The following is a 24,629-nucleotide window of genomic DNA, read 5'->3' as shown; positions in this document are numbered from 1 at the left end:
TGAAGAATAGTGAATATACAATGGACTGCCAGAAGAACAAATCTGTCTGAAAGAAGTACAGTCAGAATGCCCATTAGAAGCAAGAATGGCAAGACTTTGCCTCACATCCTTTGGACATGTTATCAGGAGGAACCTGTCCCTGGAGAAGGACATCATGTTTGGTAAAGTGGAGGGTCAGTGAAAAAGAGGAAGATCCTCAATGAGGTGGATTGACACAGGGGCTGCAACAATGGGCTCAAGCATAACAATGATTATGAGTATGGTGTAGGACCGGACATCATTTCATTCTGTTGTATCTAGTGTCACAAAGAGTTGGAACTGAATCTACGGTATCTAACAACAGCAACAAGTAACAAGGATGATAGTAGAAGAAATCATAATAACCATGATTTTCAGATTAGTCACAAAGTGCTAAGTAATTTGAATTGTTTAAAAATAAAATGGTCTACACAGTGTCTGTTGCAGGAATATCCATTGCTGTCTAGTCAATTCTGGTTCATAGCAATCCCATAGGACAGGGTAGAACTGCCCCACAGGGTTTCCAAAGCTGTTATCTTTATGGAAGCAGAATGTCAAACCACTGATCTTTTGGTTAACAGCAAGGGCTCCTTGTCGCCAGGAATAGGGAGAAAAAATGTGGAGCCTGAAGGATTCCATCAGCTCTTTAGGATTCTGTCATTGCTTTAAGTGTTTGGCAGTGTATTTGAATAGTGGACATTCCTGAGCTAAGATAGACTACATTGTATTGAATTTGTGAATTCAATGGTTTGATAGAGGATGAGTTCTTACCTCAAACGAAAAGGCACATATCTTAACTTATTGATGAAAAGCATACAAAAACATAAAAATTAAGGCAAAAGAACAAAACAGATTTATAAAATTATGAGGCATTAGCGAGTAGGTGAAAGAAAGGGATAGGCGATACGGAGCAATACAATAAAAGGTCTACTCGACATAAGTGGAAATGCTCAGAGACATATAATTAACTCATATTTCTTGTCAAATACATAACCTTTAAAGGGTTCTTCTGAAATATACAATATGTGATTAAGATCCCAGCCTATAATCATCTATCAGTGCGACACCAATGTCTGCATTTTCTCCTAATTTATAATTAAAAATTTCAAAAATTAGCGTCTGACATAGAATGCTATATCAAACTCTTGGCCTATGTTTTCATTAAAGTTAACTTAGGTAACCTGGTCCGATGTTCAAGAATATCTTCAAGCTGTTGGCAGCAAAACTCCAAACTCCCAGTAACTTATTGCAGAGATAAACTAAAAAATTTCCCCCTTCCAGTACTTCTATACCAGCCTTTCTATGGACCCTTTGATTCAGAATCAAAGCTCATTAATATGGTCTCTTAAGGAATATTCTCCTTCATTTGCCATGTATATTAATGAGAAGTATAAGAGAAAAATTGAAGTGGGAGGAAATCTCATCTCTCTTCTGGACTCTAGGAAAATACACTAATTATATCTTTTTTGTTCTTATTCTATATTGACAGGATTGATTAGGTATTGGGGAGCCTTATATGAAACCGCACATTGCTTCAAATGAGTGTGATCAAGTGAGACTTGCCAGAATGTCCCCAGTCAATAGCTCATGGATTCACCCCTCATCGTTCCTGCTATTGGGAATCCCAGGACTGGAAAACATACAGCTCTGGCTTGGCCTCCCATTTGGTGCAGTGTATCTGATTGCCCTTCTGGGGAATATTATCATCCTGTTTGTGATCCAGACTGAGCAGAGCCTCCACCAGCCCATGTTCTATCTATTGGCCATGTTGGCTATGACTGACCTGGGCCTGTCCACTGCCACCATTCCCAAAATGCTGGGCATCTTCTGGTTTGGCCTGAGCAAGATTGCCTTTGGTGGCTGCTTAGCTCAAATGTTCTTTATACACATGTTTACAGGCACTGAAGCATTCATGCTTGTGGCCATGTCTTTTGACCGCTATATGGCCATCTGCCACCCTCTCCGGTACAACGCAATTCTCACCAGCAGAAGGATTGGTATCATTGGTGTAGCAGGGATTCTGACAAATGTCGTTTTGCTTATTCCACTAGTATTTCTCCTTCTGAGGCTTTCATTCTGTGGACATTATATTATCCCCCACACCTATTGTGAACACATGGGCATTGCCCGTTTGGCTTGTGTCAGTATAAGAATCAACATATTATTTGGATTAATTCTTATTTCTATGATTCTTTTTGGTGTTATTTTGATTGCTATCTCCTATGTGAAGATTCTGCATATTGTTTTCAAGCTCCCTTCCTTGGATGCCAGGCATAAGGCTCTCAATACTTGTGGGTCCCATGTGTGTGTCATTTTAGCTTTCTTCACTCCAGCATTTTTCTCCTTTATGACCCATCGATTTGGTCACAATGTCCCCCATTATATCCACATCCTCCTGGCTAATTTATATGTGATCATTCCGCCTTCTCTTAACCCCATTATTTATGGAGTGAGAACCAAGCAGATCCGAGATCGGGTGGTGATGATCTTCCTTTCTAAAGAAATCTGATTCTAAGTACTTGATTTGGAGAAATTCTTTACGTTTTACTCTTTATTTCTTGTCTTCCTTCAAAATGGGGAATTTAAGAGCCATCAAGTTTTTCTGGCCTAAATGCTTTGTATGCTATGTTGTTAAACACAATGTTTCCTTTCTGGCGTGCAATATAACATTGAAGATAAATTTGCATAGGAAATACTTGTATTTAGACTAAACGTAAATAACATTCTTAAATAAATAGGTGTCATTTATTTTTGTGAAAGGTATTAAAATATTCTTTCTGTAAAAAATATTAAAATCAGTATTTGGGGATAAAGTCTTAATGCAACTCATAGTCTCTTTAAACAGAATTCATTTCTTATGATTGAAGGATGCTATGGTGTCAAGAACTATCCTAATTTTAATGGGATAAATAGATAATGCTGCAGGAGTGGGGATTCCAGGAGCACTAATTAAAGGAATCAAGCACAGCTTTTATCTCTTCCAGGGTAAAAATATCTAATAACCCATGACAGACAGGGCTGGTTCTTGTAATTGTGTAATCACAGAAAAGAAAATAATCAATAAAATATCCTTGGCCTTGCATACTGAGATACTAAATTAGACAGTCTGGTATTAAGACTTTTCTTCTCATAACTAGTAATCTAGGATAGGAGCCTGGTAGTGCATTGGTTAAGAGTGCGGCTGCTAATTGAAACGCTGGTTGTTCAAACTCACCAGCCGCCTCACAGGAAAATGATGTGGCAGTCCACTTCCGTAAAGATTTACAGCCTTGGAAACTCTATGAGGCAGTTGTACTTTGTTCCACAGGGTCACTATGAGTCAGAATCAACTTGGTGGCAATTGATTTGGTTTCTTTGTTTTTAGTAATTTGGGTAAATTTGATGAAGACAATCCTTGGAAAAATATTTGAGAAATTTTATTCTAGGAATTCATTTCTACTAATCCTCCCATTTCTTGAGTTGAGGAACCCAAAAGAGTATCTTCAAGCTGTTAGCAGCAATACTCCAAACTCCCAGTAATTTATTGCAGAGATAAATTTAGAATTTCCCCCCTTCCAGTTCTTCTATGCCAGCCTTTCTATGGACCCTTTTATTCAGAATCAAAGCTCATTAATATGGTCTCTTAAATAAAGAATAATTTACTATGGTTCCTAATTTAGCAGTAGAAGAGACATAAAAAATTTTGACAATCCAGATTTTTGGTAACAATTTCTTAAATAACAGGTAAATATTTAATGAAGACTCTGGGTTAAAAGCACTTGTAGTCTTTCTCTCCCATTATCAGTCCCTGTAAGACGTGTGTGTGTGTGTGTGTGTGTGTGTGTGTGTGTGTCCGGAGCGGGGGTAGGAGGGGAGGAAGAGGTCACTGTAGTAGATATACAGTTTTTTGTCTAGCATCCCTCTTGGACAAAGCACAATACTGGTATTCAATTTGATCCTGGTTAGGATGTTAATCAGAGAATCTCACCCCATCTGTTTCTCCTATTAAGAGTTGAAATATTATCCAAGTTAGACACAGTCTCTGACCTTAGATTTGATTTTTGGACCTTGGTAGCATACCGTATGACACCCATTGTCATTGAGTCAATTCCAACTCATAGCAACCCTACAGAACAGAGTGGAACTGTCCCATAGGGTTTCCTAAGCTGTAATCTTTATGGATGCAGACTGCTACATCCTTCTCTCATGGAGCAGCTGGTGGGTTAGAACCACCGACTTTCCAGTTAGCAGCCAAGAGCTTAACCAGAGAGCCACCAAGGCTCCTTTAGACCCTTGGGAGACAGAGTTTTTGGATCATAAGTTGTAAGATTTGGTAATGCTAACATCTCACTGTCACAAGTAAAGAGATTTTTCCTGAGGAATTAATCCAGTGTAGAGAGGGAAACAAAGCTTATAGAAGGAGAAAAGGTCAGGAGCACGACAATACTTTTGAACCACAGCATCTAGTCATATCTATTCCCTGACCTGTGAAGTCACATAAAGAAACATATTACCGCTATTTTAAACTAGTTAAAATTGGGTTGTTAAGCATCAAAACCAAAATATCTCTAACAAATAAAAAGTCAGTAAAGAGCTACAAGACCCATGTCATAGTATATTACAGAGCAAAAAAAGAAGAGAAAGAGCTTTAAACTTCCATTTAAATTGAGTTGATTTTCGACTCATAGTGACTCCATGTAACAAAGTAGACCTGACGTATAGGGTTTAATACAATAAAAGAGATAATATTTTTCCCCTGAGAATTGGGCAGAATTGCAACTAATGACTACGTCAAAAGAGTGGATAAGGAAATAAAACTTATGGCCAACCTACATGTAGTGCCTTGAAATAGAGAAAAGATACTGGCTTGGAACTTATCATACGATTCATTACCTACCTGCATCTATCTTTATCTTTCTACTATACATTTATTGCTTTCTAACATAGAAATATATTTTATCTCCCTCTCATTGATATTTGCACCTTCTTTAAACATTACTTGGGTTATGGCAGCAATCAGAACATAATGTGACAGGAAAAAAAGGGAAAGTTTTGGTACAAATCAGACTATAGGAAGCGTATTTCCCCCAAAAGGTTTTTATTGAGGAGTGCTGAGAAATAAAGTGCCCTGATACCTATGCGTAAATATGTTCTCAAGTACTTCATGTATTAAAAATGTCAAGGAACAAGGAAACGGTGTTAAAAATCCTTACTTCTTACCTCATTTTCAACAAAAGAAATTCAATGAGGAGAGTGTTTTCAAGAGAAGGTGCTAAAATAACTGAACATCAACTGAAACGTTAAATCTTACTTCACACCACGTTGTTGTTAGGTGCTGCTGAGTTGATTTTTGACCCATGTGACCTAGTAGAACTCTGTCCCAAAAGGTTTTCTAGGCTGTAATTTTTTAATCTTTTATGTGAACAGATTGACAGGTCTTTCTTCTGGGGAGTGTCTGAGTGGGTTTGAACCACCCACCTTTCAGTTAGCAGCAAAGTGCTTAACAGTTGTGCCACCAGGGCACCTACTTCACACCATACCAAATAAATCAATAAATAAAAAGAAGCAGAAGAAGAAGAAGACAAATTAACTCAGAATGATTGGTCAGAGTCCTAAACATAAAATCTAAAACTATAAAATCTCTAGAAGAAACTTATTCTAACCCTGGAGAAGGAGTTATTGTTTAGATAGTATGCAAAAAAACAAAAAACAAAAAACACGAACTGCATTAAAAAAATATATATATATATATATATAAAATGGACTAAAAAATAAAAGCACTTATAACCAAATATTTATGTAAAACTTTGGCAACTTACCAACAGAAATACAAAAAACGGCAAAGGAACTGAATAGACATTTTACCAAAGAGGGCATTCAAATGGCCACCAAACACAATAAAAAGATGTAAAATAGAAAACAATGAGATGCCATTTCTCTCCCACTGGGATGTTGTTGTCGTTGTTATTAGGTGCCATCGAATAGGTTCGAACTCATAGCGACCCTATGCACAACAGAAGGAAACACTGCCGGGTCCTGTGCCATCCTTACTATCGTTGTTATGCTTGAACTCATTGTTGCAGCCACTGCATCAGTCCACCTCGTTGAGGGTCTTCTTCCTTTCCGCTGACTTTGCACTCCGCCAAGCATGATGGCCTTCTCCAGGGACGGATCCCTCCTGACAACATGTCCAAAGTATGTAAAAAGCAGCCTTGCCATCTTGCTTCTAAGGAGCATTCTGGTTGTACTTCTTCTAAGACAGATTTGTTCGTTCTTTTGGCAGTCCATGGTATATTCAATATTCTTCACCAACACCACAGCTGAAAGGCATCGATTTTTCTTTGGTCTCCTTATTCATTGTCCAGCTTTCATATGCATATGATGCGATTGAAAATACCATGGCTTCAGTCAGGTAAGTTTTAGTCTTCAAGGTGACATCTTTGCTCTTTAACACTTTAAAGAAGTCCTTCGCAGCAGATTTACCCAATGCAATGCATCTTTTGATTTCTTGACTGCTGCTTCCAGGGGTGTTGATTGTAGATCCAACTGGGATAGTTAAAATTAAAATAATAATAATAATAACAAATGTTGGTGGGGATATGGGAACACTGGGACATTGTTCTTTGCTGGTGGGAAGGCAAAATAGTATAGCCCTTGTGGAAAACAGTGTAGTGGTTCCTCAAAAATATAAAAGTAGAACTACAGCATGACCCAGCAATTTCACTGCTAGTACTATACCCAAGGGACTTGAAAGCAGTGGTGCAAACAGACATATGCACGCCAGTGTTCATTACAGCATAATTCATGATAGCAAAATGTGGAAACAACCTAAATGCCAATCGACGCATAAATGGATGAACAAAATGTAATACGTACGTACACTGGAATACTACTCAGCCAGTGAGGAAATGAAGTCTTGGTACGTGCTACAGTATGGCTGTAGCTTGAAGAAATTATGCTGCTTGAAATAAATCAATCTCAAAAGGACGAATATTGTATGACATCACTTATATAAAAAGACAAGAACAGGCAAATGTACAAAGAACAAAATTTATTAATGTTTACTGGGGTGGAAAAAGTAGGATTATTGCTTTTGGAGCAATGAGTTTCAGTGTATGGTGATGGAAAAATTGCATTGATTGAGGATAGTGTTGCAGAGATGATTAATACAATTGCTGTCAATAAGTGTGTACCTATAAAGAGTTGAACTGGCAAAAGTTGTGTGATAGATATATTTACAACAACAAAAAAACAGCTGCTGAGGCTGCTTGAGCACAACCAAACACCTCATGGGTTCCTTGATTTGGAGGTTTAGTTTTTTGGTTTCATGGGACGTCCCAGTTACTTAGCCTAATGCCATGTTTGGTGGTTCTGTTCTACCTCCTAGTTTGTTTCACAGTGCCTGGGGTCTTAAAAGCTTGCAAGCAGCCATCCAAGGTACAACAATTGGTCTCTATTTGCTGGAACAGCAGAGGAAGGAGAGTCAGGGATAGGAGGAGGATATGGAATGTGTGGCTAATTTTCTCCAGAAACAACTGCCTCCTTTTCCATTAGACCAAAAGAATTGGATGGTGCCCAGCTAACATTACTGAGTATTTTGATCAAAGATTTTATGGAAGAATCCTGAACAAAAGGGAGAAAATGCAGAACGGAATTTCAAACTCTCATGGAATCCAAATTTTCTGGAGCCATGGAGGGCTGAATAAACTCCTGAAACTATTGCTCTGAGATAATTTTTAAATCTTAAACCAAAAATAATCCCTGAAGTCTTCTTTAACTCAAACAATAGTTTAGCTTAACTAGTAAAAAAATGTCTGCCTTGGGCACTCTACTCTTTTAAGAACTGTCTATAGGGAATCAAACTGACAACAGCAATTTGAAAGATTCCATAGGAAACTTAGAGGATAGGGAGTTTATGTTGATGGGAGAGGAAGAGTTCAGATAAGGAGGGTGAGAATGGTTGCACAACTTAAAGAATGTTATCAATGTCACTGAAGTGTACATGTAGAAAGTGTTGAACTGGTGCATGTTCTGCTATGTATATTCTCAGCAACAACAAAAAATTAAATAAATTATAAAATACAATAAAAAATTTTTGCTTTTCAAAAGGGACTAATGAAAAATGATAAAAATGCAAGTCATAGTCTCTAAGGAAATGTTTGTAGCACAAATATTTGACAATGAATTTTTATCCAGAATAAACCTTTTACAAGTCAATAATAAAAGGACAAAAAACTCAAATAAAAAGTGGAGAAAATATTTAAAGAGAGATGGTGGGAGCCAACACAGTGCTATAGACAGAAGCACCACGCCACCCTCTGCAGCAAAGACCCAAAAAACTAAGTAAAACAGAGACTAACATTGATTCTGGAACCCTAAGCATCCAATGATGGGGTAAAGAACTCAGCCAAGCACTGAATGCAATAAGAAACTGACAGAGAACAGAGAGTGAGGAGAGATATGGAGTGGAGGTTCCCTATCAGCTAACATGGCACTTATTCACCATCTTGGACTCTTCAGCCACCAAGAACAGTGGACAGAGACTACAGGAAGGCAGCTTCATGGAGCTACCTGCGGAGACAGAGCACACAGTAACCAGTGATACATGCTTTCCCACCTCCCACCGTTCTTCTTTCTTGCCACTTAGATTCACCCTGCCCACATCAGCTGGCTCCTTCAGCGCCATTTTTTTTTCCCTGCAGTTGTTTTTTTTTGGCTTTTGTTTGTTTCTTCTCTCTCTCTCATCTTCTTCTTTTCCATTCTTTTGAACATCTGGCTCTGTGTGCCATCTCCACTACTTCTTAACAAGCTGTGAATCACCACTCAGATGGGAACCACTTCCCCAGTCCAAGCTGCCATGCTGGTGGTCTCCCTGGGGACATTTTTTTTTCTTTTTTCCTTTTTGTTTTTCTTCATTTCTCATCTCTCTCTACTTTCCTTCTTTTCCTGTCTCCTGAATACCTGGCACCGTGTGCCATCTCTGCTTCTTCTAGACAGGATGTGCAGTACCTCAGGGCTGGGAAGCCACTTCCCTGGTCTGTGCCACCACACTTGTTGACTCCCTCGGGGCTTTTTGTTTCTTTTCTTTTCTTGGTTTCTTGTCTCTTTCTACCTTCTTTCCTTACCCTTCCCCCAAACACTTGGTGCTGTGTGATGTCTGCACTCCTTCTTGACCAGCTGTGCAGTGCCACTCAGCTAGGAACCCATTTCTGGTGGGCTCCCTTGGGGCATTTTTTCTCTTCTTTTTTTTCCTCTCAGTTTCTTGTCTCTTTCTATCTTCTTTCATTTCCTTCCACCCAACCACATGGCATCTTTTTTTTTTTTTTTCTCTTTCTTAGCTTCTTGTCTCTCTACATTCCTTCCAATCCTTTTTCCTGACCACCTGGTTGTGTGTGTCTTTCTATCTTTTCTTAATCTAGTTTCTTATCTCCCTCTCCCTTCCTTCCTTTCCTTTCTCACCTCACTGAGCTGTGTGTGCCATACCTGGCCCTTCTTGACTGACTGTGCCTCACCACCCAGCTAGAAAGCCACCGGAACATGACTTCCCCAGGTCTGTGCCACTTCAACTGCAGGCTTCCTAAGAAATTTCTTTTTTTTAGCCCCTGTTTCTCTCTCCTCTTTCTCTTCTTTCCTACACACACTTAGCTCCATACATCACAACCTCCCCCTTCCTGCCCATTGGCATCAACTGGATTCCTATACACCAAAAAAGAGAATAACAAAAAGGAAATCAAGAAAACAATACCATTTATAATTGCTCCCCCAAAATAAAATACTTAGGAATAAAACTTACCAGGGATGTAAAACCCCCTTACAAAGAAAACTACAAGACACTACTGCAAGAGACTAAATCTACATTAAGGGAAAAAAAACATACCATGCTCATGGGTAGGTAGAGTCAACATTGTGAAAATTTCAATTATACCAAAAGTGATCTACAGATACAGCACATTCCCAATCCAAATACCAACAATATTCTTTAAAGAGATGGAAAAACTAATCATTAACTTTATATGGAAAGGGAAGAGACCTCACACAAGTAAAGCACTACTGAAGAAGGATAAAGGAGGAGGACTTACACTACTTGACCTCGAAACCTACTATACAGCTGTGGTAATCAAAATAGCCTGGTACTGATACAATGATGGATACATTGTCCAGTGGAACAGAATTGAGAACTCAGTTATAAATCCACCCACCTACAGTCACCTGATCTTCCGCAAGTGCCTAAAGCCCATCAAGTGGGGAAAAGACAGTCTTTTTAGCAAATGGTTCTGTCAAAACTGGATGTCCATTTGCAAAAAAAATAAAAAAAGAAACAGGACCCGTACCTCTCACCATACACAAAAACTAATTCAAAATGGATCAAAGACCTAAATATAAAGTCAAAAACTCTAAAGATCATGGAAGAAAAAATGTGATCAATGCTAGCGGCCCTAATATACGACACTAACAGGATACAAACCATAACTAATAACACACAAACTCCAGAAGATAAGCTAGATAACTGGGACCTTTTAAAAATTAAACACATGCTCATCAAAATACTTCACCAAAAGAGTAAAAAGAGAAACTACAGACTGGGAAACAATTTTTGGCTATGACAAAGGCCTAATCTCTAAAATTTACAGGAAAATCCAACACCTCTACAACAAAAAGACAAATAATCCAATTAAAAAATGGGACAAGAATATGAACAGAGACTTCACCAAAGAAGACATTCAAGCAGCCAACAGACACATGAGGAAATTCTCTTGATCATTAGCCATTACAGAAATGTAAGTCAAAACCACAATGAGATACCATCTCACCCTGGCATTACTGGCACACACACACGCACAAAAACAAAAACAAAAAAAAAACCCCAGGAAATAACAAATGTTGGAGAGGCTGCCGGGAGATCAGAACTTTTACGCTCTGCTGGTGGGAATGCAAATGGTACAACCGTTTTGGAAAATGATATGGTGCTTCCTTAAAGAGTTAGAAATACCATATGATCCAGCAATTCTACTCCTAGAAATATATCCTAGAGAAATAAAAGCCGTCACACAAATAGACATATGCACATCCATGCTCATTGCAGCATTATGCACAATAGCAAGAAGACGGAAGCAACCTAGGTGCCCATCAGCAGACAAATGGATAAACAAACTGTGGCACATACTTAAAATGGAATACTATGCAACGATAAAGAACAATGATGAATCTGCAAAGCATCTCAGATCTTGGATGTATCTGGAGGGCATTATGCTGAGTGAAAAAAGTCAATCACAAAAGGAGACTGTATGGACTCTACTACTATAAAAATTCATGAAAGGATTTACACACAAATAGAAACAACTTTTGATGGTTACAAGGGAGGGAAGAGGTGGAGATGGAAAAACACTAAACAGACAATAGATTAGTGGTAACTTTGGTGAAGGGTAAGACGGTACACAGTACTGTGGAAGCCAGCAAAACTTGATGAAGACAAAGTCATGGAAGCTTCATAGATACATCCAAACACTCTGTGGGACTGAATTACTGGGCTGAGGGCTGTGGGGACCATGGTCTCAGGTAACATCTAGCTCAGTTGGCATAACAGTTTATAAAGAAAATGCTCTATATTCTGCTTTGGTGAGTAGCATCTGGGGTCTTACAAACTTGTGAGTGGCCATCTAAGATACTTCACTGGCATCACCCCACCCACAGCAAGGAAGAATGAAGAAAATCAAAGACACCAAGGAAAGATTAATCCAAAGGACTAATGGATCACAACTACCACAGCTTCTACCAGACTGGGTCCAGCACAGCTAGATGATGCCCAGCTACTGAAGCAGGCAGTCATGAAAGGGTTATGAACCATGCCATAATAGTTGTTTTCAGAAAATCCACTCTTGCTACATTTTTGTTAAAACTTTTGTTACAGCCTTTTGCCATGATTGGTCAAATCCTCAGGTTTCTTCTCTTCTCCTGGCAGAAGGCTGAGGTGCATCCATACTGACTCTGAATTTATCCACTATATGAGCTTCCTCGGGTGGTAGTAGCAAGCTGTAGCCATTTTTTTAGGGCTAAAATTATGCAGACTATGTGTGCATCACAAGACTAAAGATCCTCTCCTCACTGTTCATGCATATGTAGTTCACTCCCTATAAAAGGAGCAAATTTGCCCTGGTTCAGGGAGCTGGCAGCCTTAGGTCACAAGACCCTGCCTGTCTCCCAGTTTGCAAACTGTGAATAAACCTTTCTCCTCTTCCAACCCTGCATCTGGCGGACTTCAGTTTGCCAGCCTGCTTGGCAAGAACCTGTTAGTTGACGGCTTCACTGGCACCACTGACTGCTCTGACAGGGATCACAATCGACGGTCCTGGACAGAGCTGGAGAAAATGTAGAATAAAATTCTAACTCAAAAAAAAAAAAAAAAGACCAGACTTACTGGTCTGACAGAGACAGGAGAAATCCCAAGAGTATGGCCCCCGGACACCATTTTTTTTTTTTTTTTTTAATGAAATCACTCCTGACATTCATCCTTCAGTCAAAGATTAGGCAGGCCTATAAACAACAAAATGAGACTAAATGGGCACACGAGCCCAAGGGCAAGGGCGAGAAGGCAGAAGGGGACAGGAAAGCTGATAATGGATAATCTAAATTTGAGAAGGGGAGAGTGCTGATGTGTTGAGGGATTAGCAACGAATGTCACAAAACGATATGTGTATTAATTATTTAATGAAAAGCTAGTTTTCTCTGTAAACCTTCATCTAAAGTACAATAAAAAAAAAAAGATTTAAATGTTTAAATGGATACTTCACAAAGAAAGACAAATGGCCAATAAACTTGTGAAAATGTGTTTGATATCACTAGCCATCAGGGAAACGCAAACTGAAACCACAATTAGATAGAAATACATGCTCTTTAAAATTGGTTAAGCTAACAAGATTAGCCATATTAAGTGTTACAAAGATGTGGAGAAACTGTACTCTCAAACATTGCTAGTAAAAAAAAACTAGTAGAAAGGCAAAATGACACAAAGATTTTGGGGAATGGTTTGGCAGTTTCTTAAAAATTTAAATATACATTTGTCCTATGACCCAACCAATGCAGTTCTAAGTATTTACCCAAAAGAAATGAAAAACCCTTTTCATACAAAGACTTGTACATGGGTATTCGTAGAAGGTTTATGCGTAATAGGCCCAAACTAGAAATAACCTGAATGCTTACCAGAAGGTGAACAGCTAAAAAAAAAAAAAAAAAATTGTGGTATATACATACAATTTCATAACATTCAGCCATAAAATAAAACAATCTATTGATATACACAAAGGGAGGAATCTTAAGATAATTGTGCTAAGTAAAAAGACTCGAAACAATTTATACTCTGTGACTTCCAAAATTCTATAAAAAGGCAAATCAACCTCCAAAGTCAGAAAGAAGACCAGTGGTTGCCTTTGGTCAGGGTTGAGGGAGGGAGGGGTTACAAAAAGTCATTAAGGAACTTTTTGTGGGGTAGAAATGTTCATTATCCTGATTATGGTAACAGTTTCAGAGTTGTCTTGGTTATCTAGTACTGCTGTAACAGAAATAGCACAAGTGGGTGGCTTTAAGGAAGAGAAATTTATTCTCTCACAGTTAAAAACAGTTAGGAGGCTGGAAATTCAAACTAGGGGTCAGGCTCCAGGGGAAGGGTTTCTCTCTCTGTGATTCCTGGAGGAAGGTCCTTGTCAGCAATCTTCCCCTGCTCTAGGAACTTCTCATCGCAGGGACCCCAAAGGACATGTGCTCCTGGCTCTACTTTCTTGGTGGTATGAGGTCCCCATGTCTCTCTGCTTCTTTGTCTTTTCTGTATCTCAAAAGGGATTGACTTAAGGTGCAAACTAATCTTATAGATTGAGTCCTGTGTCATTAACGTAACTGTTGCTAATTCCACTTCATTACCATCACAGAGGTAGGATTTACAATGCTTAGGGAAATTACATCAGATACCAAAATGGTGAATAGTCATGCAATACTGGTAATCATGGACTCTTGAAGTTGACACACATTTTGGGGGTCACAATTCAATCCATGAGAATGTGTATATCCCAAACTCACAAATTGTATGCCCTAAATATGTGTACTCTATTATTGGTAATATGTACTTATTTCTTTTGAGTATGTGTGTGTATACATATATATAAACAAAGTAGCTGCCTTCGAGTTGATTTCAACTCATAGCAACCCTTTAGGACAGAGTGGAACTACCCCATAGGGCTTCCCAGGAGTGGCTGGTGGATTCGAACGGCTGACATTTTGGATAGCCGTTTGAATTCTTAACCATTAAGGCTGAATGCTGTGTCAACAAGTTGACATAAGTCACCTTTGCCTATGTGCTGGCATGTGTGGTTACTTTCAGTTGAACATCTGACTTTGTTTATTCAAATTTTAGAATTCTTCCTACATAGAGGTATTACAGTTTTACACTTCCCTCTGCTATTCAGATGAAGTGGGAATTGATCACCTTTTTTTTTTTTTTTATGGAACTTGGATTGATGAAAACTCAAATCTTGGTTTCAGTTTTGAAAGAATTTGTTTCCCTCCGATCTCTTCCCATGGCTAATGTTTAGTATTATAGAACTTTCAACTAAAACGCAGGTGTGATCATTAGGATTCCTTCATGGCACATCCATAACTCTAATGCTTGTCCCTTTAGTACTTCCAGACTGCTGAGAACTAGCAGCTGATTTTCAGAGGGTTTTTGCTTATTGTTTTACTCTCGTGTCCCACACAGGTACAAAAGTAAAAGAGAAATAAATTGGAAGAAAGGAAAAACAGTCATATTTACTGCTTTCCTAATTTCAACAGTATCTTGACATATAAGATTGAAACTCTGTTGGTTTCCAGTTTCTTCATCCTCTTATAACAGCCATGCACTCAGGCAAAACTTGGATTCTAACTACTTTGTTGAAGTTTCAAATCAACAATGCCATCTGGTAACAATTCAATAGGTTAAGTATTCCTATGTGGTATAATATTGCCTTTCAAGTCTTTGGTGCTTCAGCAACTTTGGGATGCATCAAAACGATTATTTTTTGCATTATATTCAAGCTTTCTAGCTATTTTGAATGGATCTGCCATAAACTGTTGTGGTTACGTGCCAAAGTGTTGGTTCTAACTCAAGACCACCCTATGTACAACAAAACAAAACACTGCCCATTTTTGCACCATCCTCACAATCCTTGCTATGTTTGAGTCCATAGGTATAGCTATTGTGTCAATTCATCTCTTTGAAGGTCTTCCTCTTTTTTGCTGACCCTCTACTTTACTAAGCATGATGTCCTTCTCCAGAGACTAGTCCCTCCTGATAAAACGTCCAAAGTACTGAGATGAAGTCTCGCCATACTTGATTCTAATGAGCATTCTGGCTGCACTTATTTCTCTAGGATATACACTTCCAAAGTCCTGGAGTTCAAATACCAAAAGGAAAGAACATGCTCAGTATTCTCAAGCTAAAGAACTGAAGAAAAAATTCAAGCCTCAAGTTGTAATATTGAAGAATTCTATGGGGAAAATATTAAATGACACAGGAAGCATCAAAAGAAGATGGGAGGAATACACTATACAAAAATAATTGGTTGATATTCAGTCATTTCAGGAGGTAGCATAAGACCAGGAACAGATGTTGATGAAGGAAGAGGTCCAAGCCGCACTGAAGCCCTTGTTGAAAAACAAGGCTCCAGGAATTGACAGAATACCAATTGAGATGTTTCAACAAATGGATGCAGCACTGGAAGGCCTCACTCATCTATGCTAAGAAATTTGAAAGACAGCTACCTGGCCAACTGACTGGAAGAGATCTATATTTATGCCTATTCCAAAGATGGTGAACCAACCGAATTTGGAAATTATCCAACACTATCATTAATATCACACAAAAGTAAAATTTTGCTAAAGATCATTCAAAAGTGACCCCAGTAGTACATAGACAAGGAATTGCAAGAAATTCAAGCCAGATTCAGAAGAGGACGTGAAACAAAGAATATCATTGCCGATGTCATATGGATCCTTGCTGAAAGCAGAGAATACCAGAAAGATGTTTATCTGTGTTAATTGACTATGCAAAGGCATTCAACTGTGTGGATCATAACAAATAATGAATAACATTGTGAAGAATTGGGAATCCAGAACACTTAATTGTGCTCATGAGGAACAGGTGCATACATCAAGATGCAGTCATTCAGTCAGAAAAAGGGGATACTGCATGGTTTAAAATCAGGGAAGGTGTGTGTCAGGGTTGTATCCTTTCACCATACTTATTCAATCTCTATGATGAGCAAATTATCCATGAAGCAGGACTATATGAAGAAGAACAGGGCATGAGGATTGGAGGAAGGTTCATTAACAGTTTGCATTATGCAGGTGACACAACCTTTCTTGCTGAAAGTGAAGAGGACTCGAAGCACTTACTGAAAAAGGTCGAAGACCACAGCCTTCAGTATGGATTGCCCCTCAACATAAAGAAAAAAAAAATCCTCACAACTGGACCAATAAGCAAAATCATGATAAATGGAGAAAAGACTAAAGTTATCAAGGATTGCATTTTACTTGGATCTATAATCAACACCCACAGAAGCAGCAGTCAAGAAATCAAATGATGCATTGCATTGGGCAAATCTGCACAGAATACCTCTTAAAGTGTTAAAAAGCAAAGATGACACCTTAAAGACTAAGGTGCACCTGACCCAAGCCATGGTGTTCTCAGTCACCTCAAATGCATTCAAAGACTGGCAAATGATTAAGGAAAACCGAAGAACTGATGCCTTTGAATGATGGTGTTGGTGAAGAATATTGAGTATAACAAAGGAACAAACAAGTCTGTCTTGGAAGAAGTACAGCCAGAATGTTCCTTAGAAGCCAGGATGGTGAGATTACATCTCACACACTTTGGACAGGCTATCAGGACAGATCAGCCTTTGGAGAAGGACATCATGCTTACTAAAGAAGTGGGTGTGTGAAAAAGGGGAAGGCCCTCAACAAGATGGATTGACACAGTGGCTGAAACAGTGGGCTCAAGTATAACAACGATTGTGGGCGGTGTTTCGTTCTGTTGTGCAGACTCAAGGGCACCTGTCAACTAACAACGTATTCCTAGGATTGGGATTGCTGGCTCATATGGTATTTCTATTTCTAGGTTTTCAAGGAAGCCCTGTATCATTTTCCAAAACGGTTGTACTGCCAGCTATGCATAAGAGTTTCAGTCTCTCCAAAGCCTCTCCAGCTTTTGTCGTTTTCTGTTATTTTGGTTCTTGCCAGTAACGTCAGGGTGAGATGGTATCTCGTTGTGGTTTTGATTTGTATCTTTCTAATGGCTACCGATCTCAAGCATTTCCTCATGTGTCTATTAGTCTCCTGAATGTTTTCTTTGGTGAAGTGTCTGTTCATATCCTTTGTCCATTTTTTAATTGGATTATTTGTCTTTTTCTTGTAGAGGTGTTGGATTTTTGTATGTATTTTAGGTATTAGGCTTTGTGGAATTATCATAGCCAAATTTTTTTTTCCCAATCTGTAGGTTCTGTTTTTACTCTTTTGGTGAAGTCATTTGACGAGAATAAGTGTTTAATTTTTAGAAGATCCAGGATATCAAGCTTAACTTCTGGTGTTTTGTATTGCTAGTTATGGTTTGTATTCTATTTATACCATGTATTAGGGCCTATAACATTGATCCTATTTTTTCTCCTCTGATCTTTATTGGTTTTGATTTTATATTTAGGTCTGATCCATTTTGAGTTAGTTTTTGCGCATGGTGTGAAGTATGGGTCCTGTTTCATTTTTTTGCAGATGGACGTCTGGTTTTGCCAGGACCATTTGTTTAAAAAGACTGTGTTTTCTCTACTTAATGGGCCTTGGGCACTTATGGCAGATCAGGTGACCATAGGTGGATGGGTTACATCTGGGTTCTCAACTCTGTTTCATTGGTCAATGTGTCTGTCATTGCATCAATCCCTGGCTGTTTTGACTACAGTGGCTGTATAGAAGGTTCTATGGTGAGGTAGTGCAAGTCCTCCTACTCTATTTTTCTTCAGTAGTGCTTTACTTATTTGAAGCCTTTTTCCTTTCCTTCCGCTAATGATTAGTTAATGATTAGTTTTTCCATCTCTTTAAAGAATGTCATTGGTATTTGGATTGGGATGTGTTTTATTTGTATATTGCTTTAGGTAGAATTGATATTTTCACAATGTTGTGCCACTCAGGGGTGCACTAACTTCTGGTGCAGTATGTGATGTCTGGACTTAAATGCATGTGGGAAAGAAGAGAGAGCAGAATCCAAAAACAAAAAAGAAAAGAAAAAGATAAATAAAATAATTTAGAAAATGCCTCAAGGGAACATAGTGGCCTGGACTGGGGAAGCCATATTCCAGTGGCTCCCTGGCTGAAGGGTGGTCACAGCCTGTCAAAAAGCAGTGGGTGGCACATGCAGCCAAGTGGTCAGGAGGAAAAAATGGAAGGAAGGTAGAGAGAGACAAGAAAATGAGAAAGAAAAAAATTATATATATATATATATATAAACTTCCAGTGAGTGCCCACCAACATGGCTGCACATATGGGGAAAGGGCTGCTCAGCCAAGTGGCCCAGCACAGCCAGTCAAAATGCTACAGAAATGGAACACAGCACCAGCTAGTTGAGAGAGAGAAAGACAAAACAAAAATAAGCAAACAATAACGAAATGGCACTGAATTAAACTGCTGGTGGGGGCAAGGTGAATCCAAGTGGCAAACAGCCAGAAAGTGGCAGAGGCAGTGCAGACAGTAGCAGTGTGGGGGGTGAAAAGGCATGTACCCCTGGTTAACGGGTGCTCCGTCTCATGCTGAGAGCTCCGTGAAGTTGCCTTCCCCTACCCCCTATCCTCAGCTCTTGGTGGCTGAGAGATCCAAGATGGTGTGTCCATGCTTGCCAGCTGGCAGGGGACATCCACTTTGCAGCTTTTCTCATTCTCTGTCAGCCTTCTATTCCATTCAGTGCTTGGTTGAATTCTTTATTCCCTCACTTGCAACTTAGGGCTCCAGGATTGACGACTGTAACTGTTTTATTTAGTTTTTAGAGTCTTTGCTATAAAGGAATGGTGTGGTGCTTCTGTCTATAGCAAAATGTTGGCTCTGCCTCCTGGTATATTATTGTTAAATTATGAAAATATCTTGGGTCTAGGAAACTCTCAGGGATGGCTCTTCTCCATCCAGGAGCATGCTGAGACTGGGCCATCTCAGCATGAGTACTCCTTCACAATAATTGCCTGAGTAAAAGTAGTGAGACTCTCAGGATTTTTTCCCTGCTTCTCCATTATCTGAGTTCTTGACTGCTTCCATGGGTACTGATTGTGGACCCAAGTAAAATGAAATCCTTGACAATGTCAATCTTTTCTCCATTTATCATGATGTTGCCTACTGGTCCAGTTGTGAGGATTTTTGTTTTCTTTATGTAAAGATGTAATCCATACTAAAGGCTGTAGTCTTTGACTTTCATCAGTAAGTGCTTCAAGTCTTCTTCACTTTCAGCAAGCAAACTTGTGTCATCTGTGTATTGAAGATTGTTAACGATTCTTCCTCCAGTCTTGATGCTGTAATCTTCTTCATATAATCTAGTTTCTCTGATTATTTGCTCAGCACACAGATTGAGTAAGTATGGTGAAAGAATACAACACCGACACACACCTTTCCTGAATTTAAACCATGCAGTACGCTCTTGTGTTTGCAGCTGCATCTTGGTCTATGCTCAGGTTCCACGTGAGCACAATTAAGTGTTCTGGAATACTCATTCTTTGCAAAGTTATCTGTAATTTGCTATGATCCACACAGATGAATGCCTTTTCATAGTCAATAAAACACAGGTAAACATCTTTCTGGTATTCTCTGCTTCCAGCCAAGATCCATCTGACATCAGCAATGACACCCCTCATTTCATGTCCTCTTCTGAATCAAGCTTGAATTTCTGGCAGTTCTCTGTGGAGGCACTGCTGCAACCTTTTTTGAATTATCCTTCTGTGAGATAGATTGACACAATAGCTGTAACATTGGGTGCAAATATACATGTGAAAGCTGAGCAATGAATAAGGAAGACCGAAGAAGAATTGAGGCCTTTGAATTGTGGTGTTCGCATAGAGTATTCAATGTACCATGGACTGCCAAAAGAAAGAACAAATCTGTCTTGGAAGAAGTACAACCAGAACGCTCTTTAAAGCAAGTATGGTGAGACTGGGCCTTACATACTTTGGACATGTTGTCAGGAGGGGTCAGTTCCTGGAGAAGGACATCATGCTTGGCAAAGGACAAGGTCAGTGGAAAAGAGGAAGACCCTCAACGAGGTGGATTGACACAGTGGCTGCAGCAACGAGCTCAAGGATAACAAGGATTGTAAGGATGGTGCAGTGTTTATTTCTGTTGTGCATAGGGTTGCTATGAGTCGGAAGCAACTCAATGGCACTTCACAAGAACAATAACAACAACTTGACTACAGAAACCAAAGAATCCTTATTGTGTGTAAGACAGTATTAAATTTTGCTCTTTTCCATGTTCAAATATTTGGAGGGCTGCATTGGAACAGATATCACAAAAGTGGATGAACCTCTTTGTGTTCCGAAAGGGTCTTAGCTAACTAATGAAGCAAGAAATGGAGAAAACAGACTATTTCAGAGATGACAAATCAAATGTCTTTGGGGAGTGGTAGATTCTCTATATATTCATGCTCCTACTTGTCCAACTGCATTAAATTCTATTTTAAAATATTAAGTAGTTCAAATAAAATAGTGAAGCAGGTTGGACATTGTCTATGGAATTAGGGTAGATCAATTTCAGAAGGCATTATTTTGCCAAACAAAAGATATATTACTTTCCGCTCTAAGCTGCAACTATAGGCTGAGATCTGAATAAGCACTCAACATTATCTCCTAAAAAGGAGACTGACTTTATCGGGCCTACACAGTACAAAGAAGACATAATGATAGCAACCACCTTTCCACTCACATTCCCCAAATCCCTCCCTTAATCTCATGTCTGTGTATTCTCTCTGGGATGGATGTCATTGCAGTGGGGAAGATGGTGATGTCTCCTCTTAGACTATGCCCAAGTACCTCCTCCTCAGCAGTTCAGGTGCTTGGCGAATGGAAAATCTGAGAAATCAAACTGAGTCCCAAAGTGTCATGTAAGCAAACAGGACACAATACACAACAACGTCAATCTTCTTATAATCCTTTTCGTGCTCTCCTGCCACTGTGGATGGGCACTTGTTTCTTACTACCTCAGCTCCCCCAAGATTTCTACATCAGAAGTGGGAGTTTATATCTCATTAGCATTCATACCTCTAAAATGAATTTATTTCAGAAGACCTAATTGTTTTGTGTGCTAAAGTAAAATTTAATTTCACTAAGATTTGAACTATTTAGGTGAACATTAGTGATTGAGACAAATTTGTTCATTTCACTTTGTTTTTGCAGTGTTTATTTTCTGTCCATAAACAGCGGCATTTGCTCTTATTTCCTCACTCTTAGCATGAACGGAACCCAAAATTAACTTTAAGAAATCTCTTATACAAGCTGTTGTCAATCACAACGTTTGAAAAGTGTAAATAAGCCTGCCATCCAAGAGTTAATTAATTCAGTGATTGCCATGCTTAACACAGAGATATTCAAGGACACCTAAAAGGGATGTCACAACCCTCAGGTAAAATGGAACTTGACTGAAATTTGATAAAAACTAGCTACAAATAGCACACACACAAATCACACAGAAAAGAGAACAGCAGATAATATATCAGCTCATACCTGGAATTGGTAGTGAGAAAGTACACTGACACAAGGACTCAGCTTTTCTGGGTTCTCCTACTTTCATGCAATGAAACCCTCAAATAATAAAAACCCTTTCCATTGTTCAGAGATCCAGGTTAGCTAAACAATCATCTGATTGTATTGTGGTCTTTCACACAACTTGACACGAGGGAGAGATACTGTTGTGACTGTATTTTCTCCTCAGCAGTTGGGTTTTTAATAGTTAATGAGTAGATTGACAAACTAGCTTTCCACATTTGTTTCTGTAAACTAATTTATTGAAAGTATGCTGAGAAATCGATCTTGTTTAAGTGTGCTAGTATACCATTCTTGCACATCTGAGTGCTAGGTACCGGAGCTCGGTAACAGTTTGTTCAAACAAATAGCCTTCTCCAAGGAGACCCATCTGCATTTTTATTTAAAGGTAGCCATTTGAGAGGGTATTTTCTTTGTCCTAAAGACATACTCCATTTAATGCTGATGTGGTTTCTGCTTGTCTATCTATGATCTGAATGAAATTGTTGAATATCTGATTCTCATTCATAATACTTAGCAATAAAGTTTTTGCTGAGGAAACTACTCAGCTAGAAACCAAAATAGTGACTAAGTGCAAAGCTTCTGCTTTCAGTAGACCTAAAATTTTGACATCATTACCAAGTTAAATCCTTTCAGGTTGGTTTGATGCTTCACAGACATGGATCTCGCCCAAGATGACCTAAAAAGAAGAGCTCATAAATATGTTCCCTCAGTTCATAAATGTTTAAAACTGCTTTTCTCTAACTTGGAGTTTTGATAAGGAACAGTAGATTCACGATCCCTGGCTCACACATATTCCCTTGAGTTTCCTGAAAATGCTACTCCACAGTTGCCTTAAAACTTTCTTGAAAGTTATGTCAGTCTAGCTTTCTTCCCCTAATAATTACCTTGTCCTTTTGTACTTGAGGCAATGACAATTTATTTTTATTTTATTTAATCCTAATAGATTTAATAGGATGTGTCTGAGTTTATTGCTCTGGGTTACTTTTTCTAGGTATATAATGGTCAAGGGGTAGATCTACCCTTTTTCCTGGGGGAAGATTTGAAGTGTTTGGCTTATGTGGACATGACAATGTGTCTAGTGAAACAGTTTTCAGCATTTACTTCTGTTTGATCTCATTATTGTCTTACTGAATTATTGTTGGAGATCTCTTACATAAACATCACTGGCTTTTAGGGTTAACCATCCTTAATACATGTTCTCTTATCTGTTTTGTCCTGACCCCATAGATAAGAAGATTAAGGGCAGGGGGAACAACCACATACAAATTGGCCAGAAGGATGTGGATGTAATGTTGTGTCCAAAGCGATGTGTCATGAAGGAGAAGAGAGCTGGCAGATAGAAGGCCAATATGACACAGGCATGGGAGCCACAGGTACTGAGTGCCTTAAGCCGGGCATCCCAGGATGGGAGATGGAAGACTGCTCTGAGGATTTGGACATAGGAAAATCCAATCACAGAAAGGTCGATGTATCCCACTGAGAAAGCAATGAAGCCATAGATAACATTGACCCTAATACTGTCACAAGCTAACTTTGCTAAGCCCATGTGTTCACAATAGGTATGGGGGATAATCCGGACACCACAGAAAGGCAACCTCAAGATGAGGAATATGAATGGAGTCGCAAAGACCAAAGTCCTGACAATGATGACTATGCCCAGAATTGCTATCACCTTGTTGGTGAGGATCATGCTATATCTTAGGGGGTTGCAGATGGCAACATAGTGGTCTACGGCCATGACTGTCAGCACCACAGACTCCAGGCCAGTGCATACATGGATGGTGTACATCTGTGTGATGCAGGCACCAAATACAATCTCCCTGAGATTGAACCAGAAAATGCCCAGCATCTTGGGGATGGTGGCTGTGGATAGACCCAGATCAATGCCAGCCTGCATGGCCAGGAAGTAAAACATGGGCTGGTGGAGGCTGCTTTCAGTCTGGATCACAAACAGGATAGTGATGTTCCCCAGGAGGGCTGTCAGATACACTGTGAGGAAGGGGAAGCCAATCCAGATATGTGCATCTTCAAGTCCTGGAATTCCCATCAGAAGGAAGGAAGAGGGGTGGAACTGTGTATTGTTGTGATGAAGCATATTGAAGGGAATTGGTTATTGCCACATTTCTTGCAGTAGTTATCTTGCTTCCAGGAACAGACCCCAACCTCTTTCATAACACATTGCCTATTTCTTGGAGAAACATAAAATCCATTCTTTAATTCCATAATACAACAGAAGAGACCTGGAGAGGGAATATGAGGCACAGTTAAAGAGACACTTGGACTTTGAAATCTTTGCCTCACCTATATATATAACTGTGCAGAAAATTTCTAAATAGCAGCAGTCATGCACTTCCTGTGTTTCTCTTCCCTTCAATCCTTAAAGGCAAACCTGCACATGACATTAAATTAGCAAAAAATTTGTTGAATTAACTTCAACTAGTCCAAAGAGCCACCTTTTGGAAATAGAGCCAGAGTTGCTTTTCCTGAAGATATTTCCTTCTCTAGATTTCTCCTTGAACTATTTTTCTTTACTCACTTCAGGAAACATTCTTGCAAAATACTACTGTAGACATTTTGGTTACAGTATGCTCCTGTTTCCCAAAAAGTATGTTGGAGATATGTCTCAGGGTATCTGTTAATCAGGATATAAAGAAGAAACAAGATGAAGTGTGTGTGTGTGTGTGTGTGTATGTAAAATACCACTGTATCGCTGAACTAGGATTGAGGTGGAGGTGACACAGTCAGTATGATGGTTGAGGAACACAATGCATTTTAGAAAAGCAGACCTGAGAAGTTAGGAAGATGCTATGTGGGAGGTATTGTGAT

At 39.1% G+C, this 24,629-nt stretch overlaps 1 protein-coding gene and 1 pseudogene across 1 annotated transcript; one reads left to right on the top strand and one right to left on the bottom strand.

Moving 5' to 3' along the window:
• Positions 1-1,585: 1,585 nt before the first annotated feature.
• LOC126079552 (olfactory receptor 52E8-like) lies at positions 1,586-2,527 on the top strand. Its single transcript, XM_049890646.1, has one exon. The coding sequence runs from the start codon at positions 1,586-1,588 to the stop codon at positions 2,525-2,527; it is 942 nt and encodes a 313-aa protein (XP_049746603.1).
• A 12,441-nt stretch (positions 2,528-14,968) lies between these two features.
• Positions 14,969-23,898, bottom strand: LOC126080039 (olfactory receptor 52E5-like; annotated as a pseudogene).
• Positions 23,899-24,629: the final 731 nt, after the last annotated feature.

This window comes from Elephas maximus, chromosome 7 (genome assembly GCF_024166365.1).
Source record: "Elephas maximus indicus isolate mEleMax1 chromosome 7, mEleMax1 primary haplotype, whole genome shotgun sequence".
Taxonomy (NCBI): domain Eukaryota; kingdom Metazoa; phylum Chordata; class Mammalia; order Proboscidea; family Elephantidae; genus Elephas; species Elephas maximus.
This window is presented reverse-complemented; position numbering and strand designations above follow the sequence as displayed.

Excerpts from the sequence above, each read along its gene's own strand:
- LOC126079552 (XM_049890646.1), top strand. The coding sequence starts at position 1,586 with ATGTCCCCAGTCAATAGCTCATGGATTCACCCCTCATCGTTCCTGCTA.